Source organism: Nipponia nippon, unplaced genomic scaffold (genome assembly GCF_047370975.1).
Source record: "Nipponia nippon isolate SJK-2023a ecotype South Korea unplaced genomic scaffold, ASM4737097v1 scaffold_1, whole genome shotgun sequence".
NCBI lineage: Eukaryota > Metazoa > Chordata > Aves > Pelecaniformes > Threskiornithidae > Nipponia > Nipponia nippon.
The window spans coordinates 130,240,232-130,260,806 of NW_028262290.1; the positions used below are offsets into that span (position 1 = coordinate 130,240,232).

General features: G+C 51.0%; 2 protein-coding genes across 11 annotated transcripts in view; both read left to right on the forward strand.

The window, feature by feature from the left end:
• The window catches only part of HOXA3 (homeobox A3), a 46,947-nt gene that overhangs the window by 21,884 nt on the left and 4,488 nt on the right, over positions 1-20,575 (forward strand). For 2 of the 10 annotated variants that reach the window (XM_087772512.1, XM_087772553.1), the window contains 2 exons: positions 6,193-6,382; positions 10,030-10,108. The exons of 2 other annotated variants lie outside the window; for them this stretch is intronic. The gene's annotated coding sequence lies outside the window, so the exon portion shown is untranslated. Of the gene's footprint in view, positions 1-6,192; positions 6,383-9,873; positions 10,001-10,029; positions 10,109-13,887; positions 14,098-18,243; positions 18,575-19,789; positions 19,866-20,575 lie in introns of those variants that run through there. 6 more of the 10 variants (XM_087772517.1, XM_087772527.1, XM_087772591.1 and 3 more) reach the window with 6 other exon arrangements.
• HOXA4 (homeobox A4) lies at positions 2,348-4,704 on the forward strand. The gene is made up of 2 exons (XM_009466553.2): positions 2,348-3,001; positions 3,528-4,704. The coding sequence occupies exons 1-2, from the start codon at positions 2,398-2,400 to the stop codon at positions 3,854-3,856; spliced, it is 933 nt and encodes a 310-aa protein (XP_009464828.2). The 5' UTR covers positions 2,348-2,397; the 3' UTR covers positions 3,857-4,704.

A 20,575-nucleotide genomic window follows, 5' to 3' on the forward strand; every position in this document is an offset into this window, starting at 1 on the left:
GCTTACAAACCGAGACACCACTTTTCGTTGTGTTTTCCCGTGGCTTGGGAGCACGGCAGCCTGCTCTGGCCATAGCGTCTCAGGACGTATGTCGAGGATAATATTTACGATAACCCAGTGTAATTCATCTGGCGCTGGCCGGCAGGTATTGGTACGTCTGTGTCTGTGTGTGTGCATGGATCTCTTTACGCCGGGAAAACTCGCTCTGCTCGTGGTGGGCTTTGGCAATCTTTTATTTTTTACAGTCACGTAGGTGGGAGCTTTATTCTTTTACAACAAGGGTGGTTGTTGTTTTCGGGGGGGGGGGTTGTTGTGTTGTTTTGTTGTTGTTTTTTTTTTTTTTTTAATAGAAATAAAACAATCTCCCCTTTCCTGTCAAACGTGTGTTGTTGAACAGTTGCTGCTGTCTCTGCCTGCGCGTGTGTAACCGCGTTTCCTCTCCATGCAAAGTAAATAGAGAAACTTATCTATTACCCCAGTTAAAGAGTTCCATAGATGTGCTGTTGGAAATGAGTAAGTAAATGTGTTTTAACTCTCTTTACAAATTAGACATTCGATAGGAGGAGGAAATGAGTGATTGTTTAGATAAGTACCCCAGTATACCCAAGTGCTGGAAAGGTTCTAACGTATTACAAGCCGCCTGCAATGTGCGTGTGTGTGTGTGTATAAAATATAAATCGATACGGTGTGTGTCTTGTTAGATAGAATATATATTCAAGTAGAATTTTATTGCATGTATCCATTATCTATAAAACTGCAAAAGACAATAATCTGAATTTAAACCAGGGTAACTGTTAATGTAATATCTTTAGGAGGGCAAGATCTAAAACGTATCATATTTACGCTTGATATATTAGATGTATTTTCCCATACCAGCAGATGAGATTACCCACTCAGCAATTATATTCTCGAAGGGTGCGGTAAATATTTCTATGTGTTTATATGCTTTCCTGAAAAGGAGAAAAAAAAAAAATCCGAAAAGTTCGCTTCTAACTCCGAACGTACCAGACGAGCTGACGTTCAGTAACTATTTTTTTTCCCCTTAGAATAAGAGCGTAATTAGTTCAACCATCAAATTTCAATTACCTAAGGTCAGGGCGGTTGTCTCTTTTCCCTCTGAGCTGCAAATATCGTTAACAGTCTCAGTTTTAGCAATGCAGAAGTGCCCGAGTGCCCTCTCCCTCCCACGCCAGGGTTTGCGAGTTACTTCTGCGAAGGCGCTAGCGATTTCTCGTGGAAATGAAAATTAAGAAATAAACCCAAGACGAGGCATACCAAACCGACGGACTCAAATTCGTAGTTTGGAAACCGCTCCTCCGCGGGGAGGGATGCTCGCGGTGAGCCCTGCAACCGCCGGTGGAAATATTTGATACCGCCGTGTCCGCCTTCCCCTCTCTCCCTTCCCCCTCTCCTCCCCGTTATTTTTAGGCTCGCTACATCCCTCACACCCCGCAAGCCACTCGAGGACTCTCCTCGGCCTCCCCGCCACCTTCCAACTAACTTTCGCATCTATTCCTCCGGGTAGCACGGCTTCAAAGGTGCAAAGGGCTAGCCCCAGAGCTCCCGGTCCGCGGCGGCGGGGCGCTGGGGGCAAACCCCGGAGGGCTACCGGTGGCCTGCGCCCGGCGGCCGCTGCCGCCCGCCGCCTGTGCGCAGCCCGGACTCCAAGCATTTGGAGATGGGCTCGTCGAAAAGGATTGTGCAACGCCTCGTGCAATGCCTGCCTCCCTCTGGATCGCGCAGCTGGGCTGCGCTCCGCTGCCTCCCTCCGCTTCCTACGCTTCTCCCGAGGGGGGACGGAGAAACAAAAAGTGCTGGGGGCGGGGGGGACGGGACTGTCGGAGCGGGATTATTTTTATCTCGCTTGACACCGCCACTGCCGGACGGGGCCCGGCTCGGCGGCCGGGAGGAGCCGGGGATCCCGGTGAGGGGCGTCCGGCAGCCCCCGACCGAGCGCTCCCTCGGCGGGCAGCCGCCGCCCGGGGAGGAGGCGCGGCGGCGGCGGCAGCGGCGAGCCCCCCGCGGTGGTTCCGCGGGCGCGGAGCTGCCCCGCGGCCGCTCGCCCTCCTTCCATTTCCTGATCCGGGGTCCGCGGCCCCGCGCGGTAATTGGCGCTGGCGGTCAGGTGGTGACGGGGTGGCGGGGGGTGCGGGGGTGGGTGTGCGTGTGTGTGTTGTGTGTGTTGTAGGCGCTCCAGGGGTGGGAAGAGAGGAAGGGAGGGGAGTGCGGCGGCGGGGGGGGAAGCTGGAGGCCCAAACTTTGGCAGCGGCGAGCACTTGACAGCAGCGGGAGGGGGAGAGGGAGGGAGGGGAGGGAGGGGGGGAAGGGGAGGGGCCTCGCCGAGCCCAGAAAAACGACAACGCGAGAAAAATTAGTATTTTTGCACTTCACAAATTAATGACCATGAGTTCGTTTTTGATAAACTCCAACTACATCGAGCCCAAATTCCCTCCCTGCGAGGAGTACACGCAGCACAGCGGCAGCGCCGGCAGCTCCGCCAGCTACCACCCGCACCACCCGCACCCGCACGCCCCGCCGCCGCCGCCGCCGCCGCCGCCGCCGCCGCCGCACCTGCACGCCGCGCACCCGGGCCCGGCGCTGCCCGAGTACTTCCCCCGGCCGCGCCGGGAACCGGGCTACCAGGCTCCCGCGGCTCCTCCGGGGCCGCCGGGGCCGCCTCCCGAGGCTCTCTACCCCGCGCAGGCACCCTCCTACCCCCAGGCGCCCTACAGCTACAGCAGCGCCGGCAGCGCGGCCCCGGGCCCCGAGCAGCCGCCCCCGGGCGCCTCGCCGCCGCCGCCGCCGCCCGCCAAGGGCCACCCCGGCCCGCCCCAGCCCCTGCTCCCAGGCCATGCCCTGCAACGCCGCTGCGAAGCGGCCCCCGCCGCCGGGGCCGGCACCGGGCCCGGCTGCCCGCTGCTGCCCGACAAGAGCCTGCCCGGGCTGAAGGGGAAGGAGCCGGTGGTCTACCCCTGGATGAAGAAGATCCATGTGAGCACGGGTGAGTTGCCCTTGCCAGGGGGAGGTGGGGATGAGCCTGCAGAGGAGGGAAGGGGGGAGGGTGCTCCCGGGGCCGGGATGGGTCGTTGCCTGTGTGGCTTTTTTTTTTTTTCCCCTCCTTCTCTCTCCGCGTTTCCTAATAAAAAAAAAAAAGTGAGAAACCTTTTGTATCCGGGGTCCTTTATCAAAAGATTTACGAGACGCCAAACTGTTAGGGCAGTAATTATAGCCCCCATAAATTTAATTGCCCTGCAGTGGCTCTGGGCCATGTGTCTTTGAAGCTTTTCTTCTAACCCAAATGCCCATCACCATTTTTTATTGCTCCTCGATTGTCCCCACTGTCGATAGGCTGTGAAACAATTTTTCTTGCCGTTTATGTATCTTACGCGAACCTGGTGTCAAGTTATTATATAATGATTATGTTCCATCGCTTTCGTCCCCCCCTCTCCCTTTCTTTCCCCCTCCGCGCGTGTGTGTGTGTGCGTGCGTGTGTGTGCGTGTGTGTTGCCTGTGTGCGCACGTTTCAGTCAATCCCAATTACAACGGAGGGGAGCCCAAGAGGTCTCGCACTGCCTACACCAGACAGCAGGTCCTGGAGCTGGAGAAGGAGTTCCACTTCAACCGCTACCTGACCAGGAGGCGACGCATCGAGATCGCTCACACCCTCTGCCTCTCCGAGCGCCAGGTCAAGATCTGGTTCCAGAACAGGCGGATGAAGTGGAAGAAAGACCATAAACTGCCTAACACAAAGATGCGCTCCTCAAACCAGTCCACACTGAGCCAGCAGTCCAAAGCACAGACACAGGGCCACCCCCATCCGCTCGATGGGGCTACACCCAACGCAGCCGCGCTGTAAATACGGTTATTATTATTTTTTTTAATATATATATATATATTTACCTATCTATTGGGGTTTTCCAGCTGCCCCGTGGTGGAGGCTGGCCGTTTGGACCAAACAACTGTGTAAAACAAAACAGGAGCAGGAAAGGAAGACGAGACGTGCCCAAGAACGGGCACATGTTTAAACCAAAACCCGGACGATTGTCTACATTGTATATAGATAATGGTTCCATGCCCATCATTTTTTTTCTATTTATGGAAACGCTCTCTTGCCCTCGGTGTAAGAGAGGGCTGGATGCTGTCACGGACGAATTCTCTGTACCTAAGACGGACACTTTTTTTTTTTTTTTTCTTTTTCTAGAGAACACTTTAAAAATAAAAGACGGTTAAAACAAAGCAAAGACCTTGTGAGACACTCGTGTAAGGCATTGACTTGAATAGCGCTGTTTCGTGGCGTGTTCGTGGATTCCCGTGTGCGTGTGTGCGTGTGTGAGGGTGCACACGCACGTATGCACACAGGCCAACACGGGAGAGAGAACGAACACCTCCACGGGAAGTTAAAGACTTACGAAAAATGTCCCCTTACGCTGTCGAAAGGAAAATGTTTTATGTATCAAAGGTAACTTAACTGGTTCTAAGTGTAGCCCCCGCCGTAGCTGTGATCTATTAGTTTTTCTCCACATTCCCGATTGCATTTATTTAAAGAAATATCGCTATAAAGGCTGTTGCTGTCTTCATATTTGGCACCGTCTAAATCGTTTGGGTCCATGTACAATTTGTGGATTTTTGGTGTAATGTATAACAGTGCCAAATGCTGGTAATAAAGGTTATTCTGTACAAAAGAATTAAACGCTTGAAACACAAGTCCACTCAGTGCTGTTTCATCCCCCTTGTGCTTGGCTGGTGTTGGCACCAGGAATGGAAAACAACGGTTTCACGCATCGTTTTAACTTGGATTCATCTTGTCAATAAGGTAATGGTTGCTTTAAATGTAGTGAAAAACGTCCTGACTCCTAATTGCCTGGCTGGGAAAGAGAGCGCTGTAGGACGAGGAAAGGTCTTGCTTCATCGTGTAGGTGAGTGGTGTTCTCGTTAGCGGACTCCTGGCAGAATCAGTCCGGCTGTCCATCCCTGTCCGTACGACCGGGTTCAGCCGCGGTACAGAGAAACTGTGCTTCTGCTGGGAGAAGCTCCACTAAGCTCCCATGACGGGTTTTGCTGGAGGAGAAGTCACACATGCTCCCCATGATAACACTTTAAATCTTTCGCCAGGCGTGATTTATTCGTGCATTTTCGCCCGATTATGATTTCTCAATTGGCTAGCACTTTTGAAGGGGAATACATGGGTGGTAACCTAAAATTTCTCTCAGCTGCCTCTTCTGTTTCTGTTTCCTTTTATTTTCTTTTTAAGACTATTTCGAAATGTGTTGAGAAAGCCTCGGCAGAAACATGAATCTGCGTACAACTCAAGAGCTTTATTTGACAGATTGTCGAAATGAGTGTGGCAAAATGGGGTTCGAGTGGTTCCAGCTCAGGCTGCGCATCTCGCTGCTTCCAGGCAGCTAAGGAGCGCAGGCAAAGCCGAGCTGCTAACGGGGAGCCTTGCTCAGGGCTTCCACAACAGAGAGTAGCACCGAGCCGGGTAGGAAAAGGCTTGGAAAGGAGCTCAAGTGCTGGTAAATCTTCCAGGGAAGGCCTGAAGGCCAAGACTTATTTACTTACCCAAATACATCCAAGAGGGATTTTTGGAACCAATGCTTCTCTTCGCGTGAGTGAGGCCGCCAGGACTGGGTGCATCATCACCCCCTGGGTGAGGTAGCACCAGGCCCCAGGGTTAAGGCCAGCATCCCTGCCTGGCCAAGGAACACGGATCGTCCCGCAGAAAAATGTAAGGTGCCGCTGGCAGGGCACGGTCAGCATCAGAGAGGTGGCGGCTGTAAATACCCTCGGCAAACACTGCTGTCTCCAAACCTGGCCAAGGAGCAGGCCTGAAAAGCATGCTTCCACTCCCATATTGCTGTTTACTAAGCCCTAAATTGCCAGCTGCCGCCTTGTAAAGGGACAATACTATAGCTGTAAGTGAGGTAACCACTATCTGCAAGCGTGTGACTCTTCGTTTAGTTTATTGCTTGAGAATCCCTCAATATATGTAGAGCCAAAATTAGCACAGCCGAGCAAAATTCCAGCTGAAAAGTATTAACCGGCGATGCGGGCTTTCTTTAGTGTGCAGCCTATGTGTATAAACCCGGTTTGCTCCCATTGTGAAGAGAAATGAAATCACGCTGCAAATAGCAATTTTAGCGAGAATCATTAATCACCTCCTACAATAAACACTTCTTTGTAATTCAACAGCGGTTCTGAAAGGCATTCTCTTGGAAAAGTCTGTGAAGACGCAAAGGATTTTCCTGGAAAAAAAAAAAAAAAAGGTGGTCATGTGTAGAGACACAGCATCTTGGCTGTCTACTAAAAAAATGTACACTCTCTTGCTGGAGATTGAACAGCGGACTGCAAAATACCCCATGGCAGATTATCGTCGTTTAAGGTAAATTTTCCGTTTTCCCCCCCTTCCCCCTCTGCCTGGGCTGGGAGCGGGACGCTGCTCCCGGGCTGGGAGCCCTCTGCTCCCCGTCCGATACCGCCCGTCTTTACAATAACTTCGAAAATTACATCGTCCAGTTTAAATTCTCGCATTGTGCTCCCTTTGCTAAGGCAACCGGGAGTTCACCGAGAGGACAAATTTTCTATCCCATTAATTGTTTTTTTTAGAGGAGCAGACTGACCCTTCAAACCCTTGACCTTTAAAGACAGTATTCTTTTTAATCCGGCACTTGGACCTAAATGTCTCTTTCCCCCCCTCCCTCTCTACCGCTCTCCCCGTGTCTCTCACACCCGGATTTATCTGCTCTGGACACAAAGGCGAGCGCGGCCCAAAACGCTGGAAGTGGAAGTTTGTCAATATTTCAAAGAAAGACCAAATCACCTCGGAGTCAATTTGCTGGCCGCAGGGAACACCACGCCGTTAACCCTGCTACCCACCTCCCCTCCACCCACCAAGAAAAATGCTCCTTTTCGAAGATCCCCCTCCTCGTTGCTCCTGCAAACTCTTGCTATACCTGGTGTTTTATTACACGGGGAACTCAGCTGTGAAAAGCGCCTTGTGGTATTTAATAACTAGAGCCATCCTGCATTGGAGGATTACCCAATGCTGGGTCTTTTTTTCCTTTCTTTTTTTTTTTTTTTCTTCAGGGTGCTTGCCGTCCCGTGGCCTTCTTGCCCGGTGTGTGTAAATGAGGAAGGGGTGGGGGGAGCCCTCACACAGGCAGAGATCTTGACAGGTTTGCCATGAAACTCCAGTCCCCCCTCGCTCCCCCCCCCCCCCCCCGCCGCACCTTGGGGCCCGATCCGGGCAGCCCCGGGCCCGTCCGCCGTTCCCACACGTCCGCCGGAGCCAGCCGGGCGGCGGCGCGGCCCCTGGGGCCCCCGCACGTCGCGGCCCCGGGGAGGCGGAGGCTCTTGCCGGGTGCGGAGCCCCTCGGCCTGGCCGGGCCGCGGCGGGGCGAGACCCTCCCCCCCCAGGGGATCACGCCGGGGCCGTCCCCTCGGGTGCGGCGCTGCGTGGGCGCCCAAGCCCGGCCCACGCGGGTTCCGGCGGGGTCGGGGCTCCCTGCGTGGGCAGGGGAAGCTCCGCGGCCGCCTCCCCCCCGGCCCCGGGCAGCCCTCCTGGCTCCGCCCGGGCCCGCGGACAGGCAGCGCTGACCCGCCGAGGGCACCCCGGGGGCTGCCGCCCCTGGTGCTCCCCTGTCCCCCCGCAGCAGCGCTCAGAGCTCCCCCCGCCGCAGACAGTGAGGATCTGGGTGCAAGTGGCTAATCTGGGGGGGCGCAGGGCTGCCCCGTCTCGCTGTACGGAGCGGGACAAACCCGTGTTATTAATGCCCCAGCGCTCTCCCGAGAAACTGAGGAGCTGTCAAAGCCAGCAGAGATTAGGGGACCCAAGTACGAGGATCCCTGCGCTCGCAGATAAAGGTGTTGCGTCTGTTCTGGGGGAGATATTGAAATTTTAATCTTTAGGGTCACGTGACTCATTAAATAATTAATGCAGATAGTCAGGAATGGATCTGTGGCCGTCAGTCCTCACTAGGAGTGATTCTCTCAGAAGTGAAACTCAACTCCTTATTACTGGAGTTTGTTTTTCTTTCTTTCTTTTTTTTTTTCCCTTTAAAAAAAAAACCACCTGATTTATCTTGAAAGATTCTAAACTTCTTAAGCAAGCAGTAGGGTCTGTGTTGGTAAGTAGGTAGTGTGTATTTCTAGCTTGATGACTTTAATTGTTTGTGCTTGCTTTGTCTGCTGAGCATTTGCTTAACAAGTTTAATATTTAGAAATGTTAAATCTTTGTTTTAGCTGCCTTGTGGTCACATTACGGCTTTTGGTGATTAAGTGTTACCGAGGCAAACACATTTGATAATGTTCTAATTCACACTGTGGAAGGCTGGGTGCCACAGTGCAGGAGGACCTGCTTTGTTCAATTTTCCTGGCGTTAATAAATCACCGGCTCCTAATGCAGGGCCAAAAAAGCAATGGAAAGGCAGTGAGCATTGTAAAGGAAAAGTCATGGGCGAATTTCTCTATGACTCATTAGTCTGAACGATTTATGTACGAACTTAAAGTGCCGCAATGAATATTAGAGTTTGGGATAACAACAAATTAAAAAAAAAAATGTCATAGCGTTTGCGAAGTGCTTTATTGCTACTTAGCAACTCTTTCAAGAAGCAGCATAGTTTGAAGGACTGTGGCAGTGTAAAATATGGTGGCGTGACTTAATAGCTCCAAAATAAATAACAGAGAGTCGCTGGCACCGTTTTCAGATACACGCTCCATATTTAACACGAGTGGGGCGACCCAGTCACGACACAGCGTGATCGATGATTATTGCCGTTTGTAACATGACTATTGATTAGGGATCAAAACGGCTAAGGTATGAGTTTGAGCCTAAAATGCCAGGGGTTTCCCCCTGTGCTGGAGCCGAGCGCAGGGAAAGGTAGAGCTAAGAATAACCCCAGGCAGCAGCGCCCGGGCTCTGCCATCGCAGATTGAACTTTCCATTTTCTTTTGTGTTTGCCAGTAGATTTTAGCAGTCAGCGCTCTCAAATTTATGAGACGGCAATAAACAGCTTAGTAGGCTATTATTGCATGATTTTATGTAGGCTGGAGTTCAACACCAAATTTAAAATTATTAGCGTAATTATGGAACTACTAAATTAGCAAAGCAAAGTCTCTGCTCGAAAAGTTCTCCCAAGACAGACTTAATATTTCCAAGGCTCAGATGACATCCTTCCGCAAGAACTGTGTTATTTAATTATTAGCATTTACATTTACTGACAATTTTAAGATGCGTTAGATGGCTTTTATTAGCGAGAATGAATACGGGGGGTACATTATTATATCTGACAAATTCATATGTAAACGTGATTCAGTAAGTGGCATGCGAATAATCTATTGTCTTTTTGGATTGTGCAACATTGTTTATTTTAGGGGAAGAGAAGCCGTCCAGTTTTTGCCCTCCTTCAGTGGCTTCCAGTGTGGTTTTTTTTTTTTTTAAAAAAAAAAAAAAGCAAGCTTTGGGCCCGATCCCGCTTCAGTGAGGTCAATTGTTGGTCCCTTATTGCGCTAGCGGTGGCAGGATCGGGCCCCGGCTAACCGTTTGAATAAAAGCCCAACCACAATATGCCCCGCGTTTAAACTGGAACCCTTCCCGCGTTTTATTCAGCAGAGATGAACACCACGACTTGTGTTTAATGTCTGTTCTTGATTAAATGATCCTAAACAAAGGTTTCCCAGAGGAAAATAAAGCAGACATTCATGTAACAAGAGTTTGGAATGACAATATTTCCAAACACTTGGAGACAGAAGGCATAGCTGTGTACGGGAAAAAAAAAAAAAAAAAAAAAAAAAAAAAAAAAAAAAAAAAAGAAACAACCAACAACCGCACACTTTTATTTCTCAGCTCCCCGCGCTTTTCACCCGGGTGGGAACCCACGCTCCGCGCCGGGAGCCCGCGCCCGCTCCATCCCTGCCCGCCCCGCTCCGGGGCTCTCCCAGCGCACCCGGCAAACCATGTATTGCCTATGAAGGAGCAAAATACCTCCCCCTGCACTCCCCGGTAAGGCACTGTTTGTCCCTTGTTTACAGGGAGCCCCGAAAAAGAGCCGCTGGGCTGGGGCGGTGGAAGCCGGGAGCGCTTCAGCCCAACTCCGCGCAGCTGGAGGAGGTAAGAGCCGGGGAGCGCCCGGGCTGCTTTTGCACCGATCGCAGCTGTAAGAAAGCCATTTGCCTAGTACCTGCATGCAGAGCAAGCCTGCTGGAATGAGATTTTGTTGTTGTTGTTGTGATAAATATTTAACCTAGGCGGAATTTTTTTCTGGATTGGCTCTATTCATCTTCCGTGCGTGGTGAATGCGCGTGTCTGGGCAGACAAAGAAGTGTACGGGACCTGAGTGATCGCCATCCTTATAAAGGCATGGGGGACAGGAAGGATGCAAAGTCATCTGAAGAGCGAAAGAGGTTGAGAATTTCTTTGTCCATTCCTAGCTCCTTCCCAAATCAAAGGCGCAAGGCGCGGGAGAGCGCGCTGGGGCCATGCCGGTGTGGAACGGCTTATCGCGGCGTGGCTGTGTGCCTCCTCCTCGAGGAGTTCCCCAAGCCAGTCCTGCAAAGGCGGAGGGCGTGTGGGGATGTTCGAAAACCTGATTTTTAATTTTTTTTTTTTTTTTTTTTTTTTTTTTTTTTTGCCTGAGTGCATCGCACCGAAATGGCTGGCAGATAAGTTTCGGGTATTTGTCTCTCCTGGCCTGCTTTGCACCGGGCGGAGGTCGGTGTTCGGTGGTTCAGAGTTGGTGGAGTCCTTGATGCGCTTGGTCCTTTGACAGGAGAAATGTAATGCTTTTCATAGTGACCATTTCCTTACGCCGGCCGCCGGGAGGGGAGGATTACATAGAATTAGCTGAAATTCCTGCTAGATTTACCTGCTTATTTTTGAACGCTGATGTACAATTAGTGTACTTTACTACCTTTTAAAAGCGGCCATAAATTAGAGGACTACAAGGGCTCTTTGTGTTGGCTTAATGGGCTGCTTAAATCTTAACTACGGTGAAAGGCGCTGCGAATGCCTATTCACGCTTACGTTAGGGGATTCAAAGCGAAAATACGGTACGAGGGAACCTTCCTCCGGTGGCATGTACCCACAGCATTGCGGGCAGAGATGTCTGGGATTCCTAAAGGGACCCAACACTCGCAGACTCGTCCGACTCTGAGCACAACTTCTCCCACAAGGGCACAGTCGATAGCTCTATTCTTTTTATCTGCTTGGAAGTGATCAAAGACCAACTTTATCAGACGCACCGATGTAGGTAAACAGCTCTGTCCCAGCAGATATCCAATCTTCCGAGGAAGCGAGAAAATAAATACTTACATCGTACGGTGATTCCCATTTCGCCTCCACATGGGAGCGATAGGCTTACCTCTTAACAACTGGCGTAAAAGTGAACTTGAAAGACAGTAAAAATCCTAAATCTAATTATATCGAAGGTAACCTTAAATAGCATTAGTGCCAAGAGTGGCTATTAATGCCAGAGCTGGCACAAAGGGTCTCTCTTAATGAAGGCACATTATGAACCCAGATCTGTTTGTTGTTACTGAGCCTGGAATTTCAGCTCAGCTCCAAGCCATGTGTACAAAGCACAGAAAAATCAGTAGCAGACCTACTGATAAGCTCCACGTTTTTCTGCTAGAAACCGTGTTTCGGGTCTCCAAATCATCGAGGTAATAAACCACAACGTTGAATGTCCCGGAACAGGAACAAAGCGATATATGGGGTGGCGGGGGAAACCGAGCGTCTGCCACTCGCAAGATCTTTCTATCTGAAAAGTCGTAATCGCGATAGTAGAGCAAAGAAAGCTTTCTCCAAAATCGGCGGAAGGGCATAATTTTCAGCTGCGATCTAGGACAGCATAAAGTTAGGCAGACTCCCCCTTCCGCCCTCCCCAAGCACACCCTGTGGAAGGTATTCACACGTCAAGAAGTTACTTTTCTTAAGAATTAATCAGTTTCCCCACGACATACACGAAGTTAATTGTTAAACAGTAGTTTTAGCATTAACTTGCCCATTAATACTAATAAAGATGTTCATAGAAACAGGGTTTTGAAACCAATAGCCATAGCTAGCGTTAAGGCATTTAAGCTGACTTATGATTGTGATTTATTGCTTTTGTAGTTTCTGTTTGCTCAGGACTGTAACTTCTAAAGCCATCTTTCTGCTTTTGACGCAAAGCAGTCGATAACTTTTTACAACAGCCCCAAGAAAGACTTGCTCTGCTTTTTTCAACATCTGCTCCATTCCCCATTAATTTCAGTTTCATTGTTGCAGAAGAACTTCTCTGGGTGTTTCTTTGATGGGATCTAAACGCACCGTATTTAAAAGAGCCGTGAATCCGTCTCGAGTAAATATCAGCCTGGGTTTAGGTTGAGTACGAGGGCTGTGGAGTTACCAGTCGTGCTGATGGTTACAGACTTGAGCATGTCCTGTGTGGCTAATGCTCTCTCTTTTTCAAAGGTATAGAGCTTTTATTCCAGTTCTTAGTGAGGGATAATATACGTATACCCTGCTACCAGCTTAGTCACTTCCCTACGAAAAATTGCGAATTCTTCCTCTGTTGTAATCTCACGCTGACTTTGCTGCAATGTCCGCTACTACGCACTGTTACCGAGGGGTTTGAATTCCGGTGGCCCACTTCTACAATCCAAGCGAGAGTGTATAAAGCTTGCCCATAACGCTAAAAATCACCTTTAAACCCAAATCTCCTTCCATTCCGTTCAGTTAAGTGCAGGTGAAACAGTAAGAGGGGATGTGCAGTTAGCCGAAAGTTTTCTCCGAGCTCATGGGGGATGGTGGAAAGATTTAGGCAAGGGTATATACATGGTGATGCAAAATGCTGGAGTCACAGAACTGGACCAGGAACACGTTAAAAGCGTGAACTGTCTGATTTTCTTTGACTCCTTCCAGAAAAGTTATGTGAGTTGAGGGTTTCTTTTGCTTGTTTAGCTTATTGTGTCAATAGCACAAGCTAAACAATCTCACAGGGGAGATGTGGTGTGCTCGCACACAGGCGAAGCTGCCTGGCTCGGGGGCCGCATACGACTTCGCTCTGTTCTTTTTTTCTTTTTTTTTTTTTTTTTTCTCCTTAGGCAGAGAGCTCCCCCTCCCCAATTTTTTTTTTTTTCGTCGTTAGAAACCTATAATTTTGTGCATCACTCAAACTAGCTGTATAGGAAATGCGTAAGCACAGGTTTAACAGCAAGGTCCCAAAAGGTTTTGCAAAATTCAGAGCCACGCCAGTGAAGGAAGGTGTATTCTTCATAGTGTGTTACAAGGACAAAAATCAACTAGCCTCTTAGAAGAGACTCTTTTTTGCCTTTGTCAGGTAATTATAGGTCTTTTTAGTTTCTACAGGAGCCCTGATGTAGCGTGTGGGAGTTGAGCAAGCCCTGTACAATGGCAGGGTAGAGGGCTGGGGGTGGGAGGAAGGCTGGTAATCGTCCCATTTAGAAGGGGGCTGGAAATAATCGTATTAAGATTTGGGCTTTCTTCGGGGGTTGCAGAGGACGTGCGAGTGGAGCGGAGTGGCGGGCCTGGGGAGCAAATGCCGGTTAATTAGGCTAAGTGTCAAAGTGCAGCGTAATCCCTTATTATAAGAAGAATTCCTCTTACCTTCCAATGGGCTTTGCGTAAAGAAATATTGGTGTGGGAGGAAAAAGAATCAAACCAATCTTCTCCCCCCCCCCCCCCCCAGTCATCTGCATCTCTTGGATTTTTTTTTTTCCCTCCCTTAAAACTCTTCTTTAACACATTGGGTTAAGGCTTTAAAAAGCAAAGGCTCGCGCTAAGAAACCCTGTTCCTTCAATGATTCCCTATTTCAAATAAAAGGATTTAAGTTGACGTATGACCACGTGAGCACATAATACAGCGCATTATTGTGGCATTTCGAGTGGAGACCCGGTCTGGCTCCGTCTGCGATTACGCTTTTCCAGTTTCTGTTCAGAGCAAGCACTGCTTTCTATTATTTTTTTTTTTTCCTCCTGCCCCCATCACCGTCCCCGCAAGAGCTGGCCATTTCGCTGACAGCTTTCGTTCCTTATGGAAAGGTTATTGTCGAGCCGAGAGGACGAAATGCTTCGTTAGAAAGGATGGATTTTATTTTAAGGTATTTCCGTTGATTGTTCATTTATGTGGTGAGTTATTGCTGTTCGAGGCAAAGGTCAGTAGCAGAGGCTGGAGGGAGTGCGTGTGTGTGCGTGCGGGTGTGTGTGCACCCGGAGCCAGGCTGCTTCCCCCTTTGTTTCAATTTGCTGCGGTAAATATTCAACTCTCCCCTCGCAGCGAGCAGAGCAGGGAGAGTTTGCTTCTTTATTTATTTTTCTCCATAGAGATCCCACACTGCTGTTGATGGCCAGCTGCCTCAGCTCCAGCCCCTCCATTGCCATCTTATCATTATTTATGATCGGCTAGAGATGGGAAGCCTCTTTTATTGTCGTGTTTGGATTTCCCCCCCCCCCCCGCCCTTAATCTTATTTTATTATTTTATTTTATTTGTGTGTGTTTATTTATTTATGTATTTGGGGAAGTCGGAGAAAACGATGCGGGGGGGTGGAGGGATGCTCCTCTGTCGGGGTCGTGCTCGGGTGTGCGGCGGCGGCGGCGGTTGTTGTTGTTTTATGGGTGTTTGTTCGGCCGCTGCCGCTCCGTAAATCGATGAGTACGCGATCGTGCTGCCATTTTATTTATGATGCTTTAGTGGCACTTTGTTTACCGTGCGCGGAGGGCTGCATGGGCGCCCAGCTCTGTGGCAAAGCTTCCCCTTCCCAAACGAGCCAAGGGGCTCCTCTTTATTTCTCCGCGGTGAGAAGGAGCTGAACCAAGAGCCAGCCGTGGCTTCTAACAATAAATCAGCCTTGGAAATGCGGGTTTTTTTTCTGTCTCTCTGAATGGGGATCTGGAAAGCGAGAGTAAAAAGGGGAGGAGTGGAAACTGTCTTCTAGGAGAACATATACTAGTCCTAAATTCATATCCGTACCGTCGCTTGCACAAATATAGATATATCCGTACGTATAAATATGTAAGTATTTGCATATACTTATAAATATGTGTGCGTAGCTATATATAAAGAATGCACTTGAAATGAAATGGCAATGAAAGATTCCTTGGCTATCCAAGGAGGGCAAAATGCTATCTAAAACGACATTTCCCCGGTGTCTCCCGGCTTTGGGAAAGGTCGGGGCGCCGGGGCTCGCTTTCCTCCAGTTCGCCCCGCGCCTCTCGCCTGTTCCTGCTGTACCATTTCGTGCCCGGTTACCGGGTGCTTGTAATTACTCATCTTCTGAGGGGTCGGAAAGAGAGGGAGAGAGGAAGAAAAGCGAACGGTGATAAAAACTCCGCTGAAAACAAACCAAAAAGAAGGTTATTTCCACTCGGAGCTATTCGCGGCCGTTCTGCAGAGACCTGCAGGGCAGAGAGCTTGGCGCTGGTTTCTCGCTTTCCTGCTCTTTAAGAGCAGAACTGACCCAAAGAAATGCTATTTCCCCTTCTCGCCATACTGAAGCACGTTGTCCTTTCTTAGACCCGCCGTCTCTCTCTCTCCGGCGAGGGGAGGAGAGCTGTTTCGCTCCCAGCTGTGTGTCTAAAAGCCAAGGTTGGCTTTGCCGTATTTTGAAATGGGCCAAAACGCGCCTCAAAAATAAAGTGCAAGCTTTAATTGCAGCTCAATTACTTGGCAGCGTTTCCTCTGATTTATGACCCAGTTCGGATGCATATTGACCCAGTTAAAACACTCATAAATAATACAGTCCTGCTCTAGAGCAAAAGAAAGCAAGAAGAGTTTTGGAGGAGAGGGGGATTTCGGCGAGTTGTGTAAATAACCTCAGTCTGCTGAGCAAATAGCAAAGAGTCCCTTGCCATTCTTCGGTGTTAGAGAATATAAACAGTAATTCAAATTAACCACGGCTTGCTTCGATAGTCCAGTCCTTCTCTAAGGCAGCTAATATCCCCTCCTAACTCTCTAACGACTTGGACAGGCACCACTTCCAGAATTGGTCCCCTTCTCCAGCAGCTCCCCGCCTTCCTATTTCGTCCCTAAGAGATGCCCCCAAATCATCCTTGAATTATGGTGCTGCCCGCCTCCGTTTCGGAGCATCCAAGGACAAAACGCTTCACAGGCATTATTTTATTCGGAAACTAAGTGTAATTCCATGAAAAGGGGGGGGGGGGGGGGGCGAGTCCCGCAGAGTGGGACCCTTCGGGAAAAGGAAGAAAAGCTCATTTCTGACCCGGGAATCAGCCCCAAACGCTGCCGGTCCCTCCCCGAGCTGAGCCCTATCGCTCTCGGCGGAATGGAGCAGAAAGAAAATATTCGGCCTCTGGGAGGGAAAGGCAGATAAAAGCAGCAGGGATCTGTGCGTTGGGACACTTATCCCGACATCGTAGGAGACATTAAAAAAAATAATCGTCTTCTCATGTTTAAAATGACCTCTTTGGGGAGAGAGGGGGCGTGGGGAAAGGGGACTAATAGGCGAAATCTCGCAAAATACTCTTTGCAGGCAGTACGACGAATGGAGGAAACACTTGAGTATTCCTATGAACCACTTCGGTTCTCACGATTAAAGTCCCTTGCAAATCCCTTCAGTTTTAAAAAGCCCCCCTCCCCCCCTCCCCGTCCCCGCTCTTAAATACAGACACGTAGTCAGAATATCCCGCTGGAGATCGCTCCAAACTTTGAACGCGCTCCTAGGAAAAGATGGGCCAGGCTTTCGGCAGGGCTCCCCAAGCCGGCAGGCTCCCCGGCGTCCGCAGGTTTCTGCAGTCCCCGGCTCTCTCTCCCCTTGCCAAATCCTCCTCTCCAGTCCGGGGGGCTCCGTCGGGGCGCAGCGCTGGTCGGGCAAGAGGGCGAATGGCAGATCAGCAGTTTCAGAAGAAAGTGTGGGGTTGATTATTGACTAAAAAGACTTTTTTTTTTTTTTTTCCTTCCGATGCAACATTCAAGGGATTGTTTGAAGCAAAACGCATACGCGGGATTTTTGCCTCTCCTCTCCTCCTACGCTGCCCGCTTCCCCTTTCATGTGGTGCCTTCTCACTTATGCCATAAGGAGCAAGTGTTTTCTGTTTTAGTGCTCTGTTTACAGCTTTGGTGCATGAAGTCATAAATCTTGCATAGCCATAAATGACAAAAACCATTGGTATGCGTAAGAGGCCACCCCAGCCTTATAGTGCTTTTTATTTCTCGCTTCCCCCTCGCTTTGTTTGTGCTTTAAGATGACGCCGGGCTCCCTCGTGCTTTAAACGGACTACTTATATTTTTAATGCCTTAATTAACGAAGTAACGTCAAATTTACACCTAGGCATTATTCGGAGCCTCCGCTTAATGCACGGAGCCCATGGTCCAGCCACCGTCTGCCAGAGGGGCAGGGGCTGTAACTTTATTTAAGTTCTCGTTTGCACGGTCGCTGCCGTGTTTCTGTTGCAGGGGAAGCGGGGGGACACCACCCCCCCCAAAACCCGGGCCGCTGGAGAAAGAGGCGAGCGCCTTCCCCAGCGCTGCCGAGGAGCGGGAGGCGAAGGCGAGCTGTGCGGGGCCGGGCCCGCGTCCACGCGTCCCCACGGGGGGCTGCGGGCACCCCGACCCGCCTGTGCAGCACATGTCTGTGTGCGTGAGCCCCTCCGTGCCCGTCCCGGGCGCTGGGGATATTTGGGGATCGGGGGGTGGTGGTGGTGTGTGCCTGTGTGTACATCTGTGTATGTGTGTGCGCTCATGCATGCATGAGTTAATAATTAGTAACTCTAATGATTTCCAGCGTGGCTCTGAAAGCATTGCCCAGAGCGGGGATCCTGGTGGGCTTCGGTTGGCTCTCCGGACCCAGCCCCGGCTCTCCGGGCTTTGCTCCCCTCCCCGGGACCCAGCCGGGGCTTTGCGGGGTGCGGCGGCGGGGAGCGGCAGAGGGGCTATTCCGCAGCCGCCCCCCAAGCCCACCGGTAAGAGGGACAAACCCAAGCCCCCCCAGCAGCACCCCCGGAGGCCGGTGAGAGCGACCCTTTGTGAGCGCCGTTTGTCTTCATTAGCATAATTTTCCTGGACTTTGGTGACGCCCGGGTGCGGGGGGGCCGCACTCCTTCACTGCCGCGCTCCTCCGCTCCCTCCCCAGCCCCCACCCTGCCCCAGGCTTCCCCAGGCGGCCGCCTTTCTTTCTTCCTTCCTTTTTTTTTTTGTTTTTTTCCTTCTCCCCCCCCCTTCCACTCCCCCCACCCCCCTTTCTCCTTTCCTCTCTCTCTCCTTCCCTTCCCAGAGCAGCCCTGGGAAACATCCCCGTCCTCCGTGCCCCGCGCAGGGGGAGCCCGGCACGCCGGGGGGACCGGGTCGGGGCAGGGTGGGCAGCCTGAAGCGGGAGGGGAACGGGGGAGGCGGGTGTCGGGAGCAACCGTCCCCATCCCGTGCGGGGCAGGGCTCGCCCCTCCCGGCCGGGGGTCGCCGGGTGCGGAGGAGCTGAGCCGGTGCCCACCCCGAGGCCGCAGGGACGGGGCTGGGGGGCAGACAGCCCCTGCTCCCTGGCTTGTGTCGCCTCCAAAAAAAAAAAAAGAGAGAGAGAGAGAGAGAGCGAGCATGCTGGCTTCCGCCTCAGTCGTCAGAAGTTAAGGTAAGCAGGCCACAAATACGCTGCTATCAGTCGTGAATGGCGGAGTTTATGTCCCAGTGATTTATGACCGTAGACTTAAATGTCGGTTCAAGAAGAGTTCACAAGCTGGGGCTTCCTTCCAGGCAGTGACTGATACCCTTACACTTCGTGTTCAGGCAGCTCTCTCTCCTCTCTCCCCCCCCCCCGCCCCCCCCCCCCCTTCTCTCAACGTTGTCTTTATCTTTCAGGAAATCTTTCAGGGGGGCTGCCTGGTTTTTCGTCCTAGAGTCAGAGTTTGGGGCTCGGCTGGGAGTTAAAGGGCAAAGATCTGGTGTGCTGGGGACGGGGGGAGGCGGAGGGAAGGAGAGAGCCGAAGTGGGGAGTGGGGGAAACGGGGGGGACTTGCCTCCTCCAAGCAGCTTTCATCTGCTGTCTCCGGGCTGTCTGGGTGGGGGGAGAGAAGTTGGTAAAGGGCAGAGAGGTGTATTGCACAAATGGAGATGGAGCCGATTAAATGGGCACTGGAAAAATTGGGGGCCCAACTGTGTTTTTGAGACCTGGCCTTTTGTCTCCGAGGGGTAGAGGAGAGCTCTTCCCATCCCAGGCACCGGCTGGGGTGGCAAACTTTGTGTGTCCCCCCCCCCGCCCCGTTAAGGCACTGTTATTATCGTGATCGCTGTCGCTCTTAATCCCGCTATTCCCGCTTTCGCCAGGAACGGCCGGGCGCTCCTCAGGTTACCCCCGCTTCTCTATAACTTTGTAGGAAGTGATTAACTTAGCGAAACCAAAGGCGGGAGGTGATTTTTTGTTGTTGTTGTTTTTTGTTTTGGTTTGGTTTGGTTTGGTGTTTGTTTTTTTTTTTTCCCTTGCTGGCAGGCGGCCGAAGCTTCAATAATATTTTGCCTTCCGAGTAAAGTTGCCTATTGTCTGCGGGCAGGCGGCTGCGGGAGCGGCGGGCTCCGCATCCCCGCTCAGCTCCGCATCCCCGCTCAGCCCTGCCCGTCCTGCCTGCGCCAGCGGACTTCCAAGCGGCCAGGGGAAGGCGAAATATTTGATGTCGCGATCATGAAAGGCGGGTGCCTTTGTAAAAATCACCGCTGGTTCACTATTTCCTCTTGCTCCTTTGGTAGTGGTGTCTCTATTCTCTCTTTCAAAGGAATTGAGAAAAATCACACCAGGCCTCGATAGCATCAGGAAGGAGAGGCGAGGGGCTGGAAATTGTGTGCGCGCCTCAGATCTCCATCGGCTTATTACCTTAATAACATCCAAAGAGCTTGATTAGTGCAATAACAGGGTGGCCGCCCTGCTGTAGGTGTGTTACCTTCATTTTGTTACGATCTAACAAAGGGAATACTGTTTTCTAAGAACTTGTATAACTTGAAAGGCGTAGAATAGAGCTCGTTTGGTGCATGTGTTGTGTAAGGCTTTTCGCCCCTAAGCATTTGTCCTCGTTAGATGTTTGGGGGGGGAAATATCCAGCTGCTTAAGTACAGGGAAAGTGGCAAAAGAAACGAGAGCTCTTCTGATCCAAAAAGCCGTGGCTGTTTGTCAGCAAGGGGGTAGGGGGACAGTGAGGAACACACTTTAATTTCTGAGAACAATGTGAGTGCCTGTGGAAAGAGCTCCTAGGTCGGAGATTACGAACAGGTCTTCTCACTCGTTAACGCAGGCGATTCTTTAACTGGTTATTTTCAGGCAGGTAACCAGTAGTCTTTGATCTGAGAGGAAAAAAAAAAATATCCCAGAAGGAAAGAAGGACGGGGGACAAAAAGAGGGGAAGGGGGGGAGAAAGGGATTCGCCCGGGCAGGAGAAGCATTCTCTGGGTTTGTGTCCACCCTCTCCCTAGCGAAGTGACCCTCATACATCAAATTACATAGCAGTTTCCAAGACAGAACCTATTATCGCTAAGTTGGAAGGAAAGTTCAAGCCGTGGTCATGGAGATGAACGCTGGTTTTTCAGGTTCCTGGTGTGTTTTTTTCCCCCAATCCATCATGTTTTAACAGGTAGGATCTGGCTGATT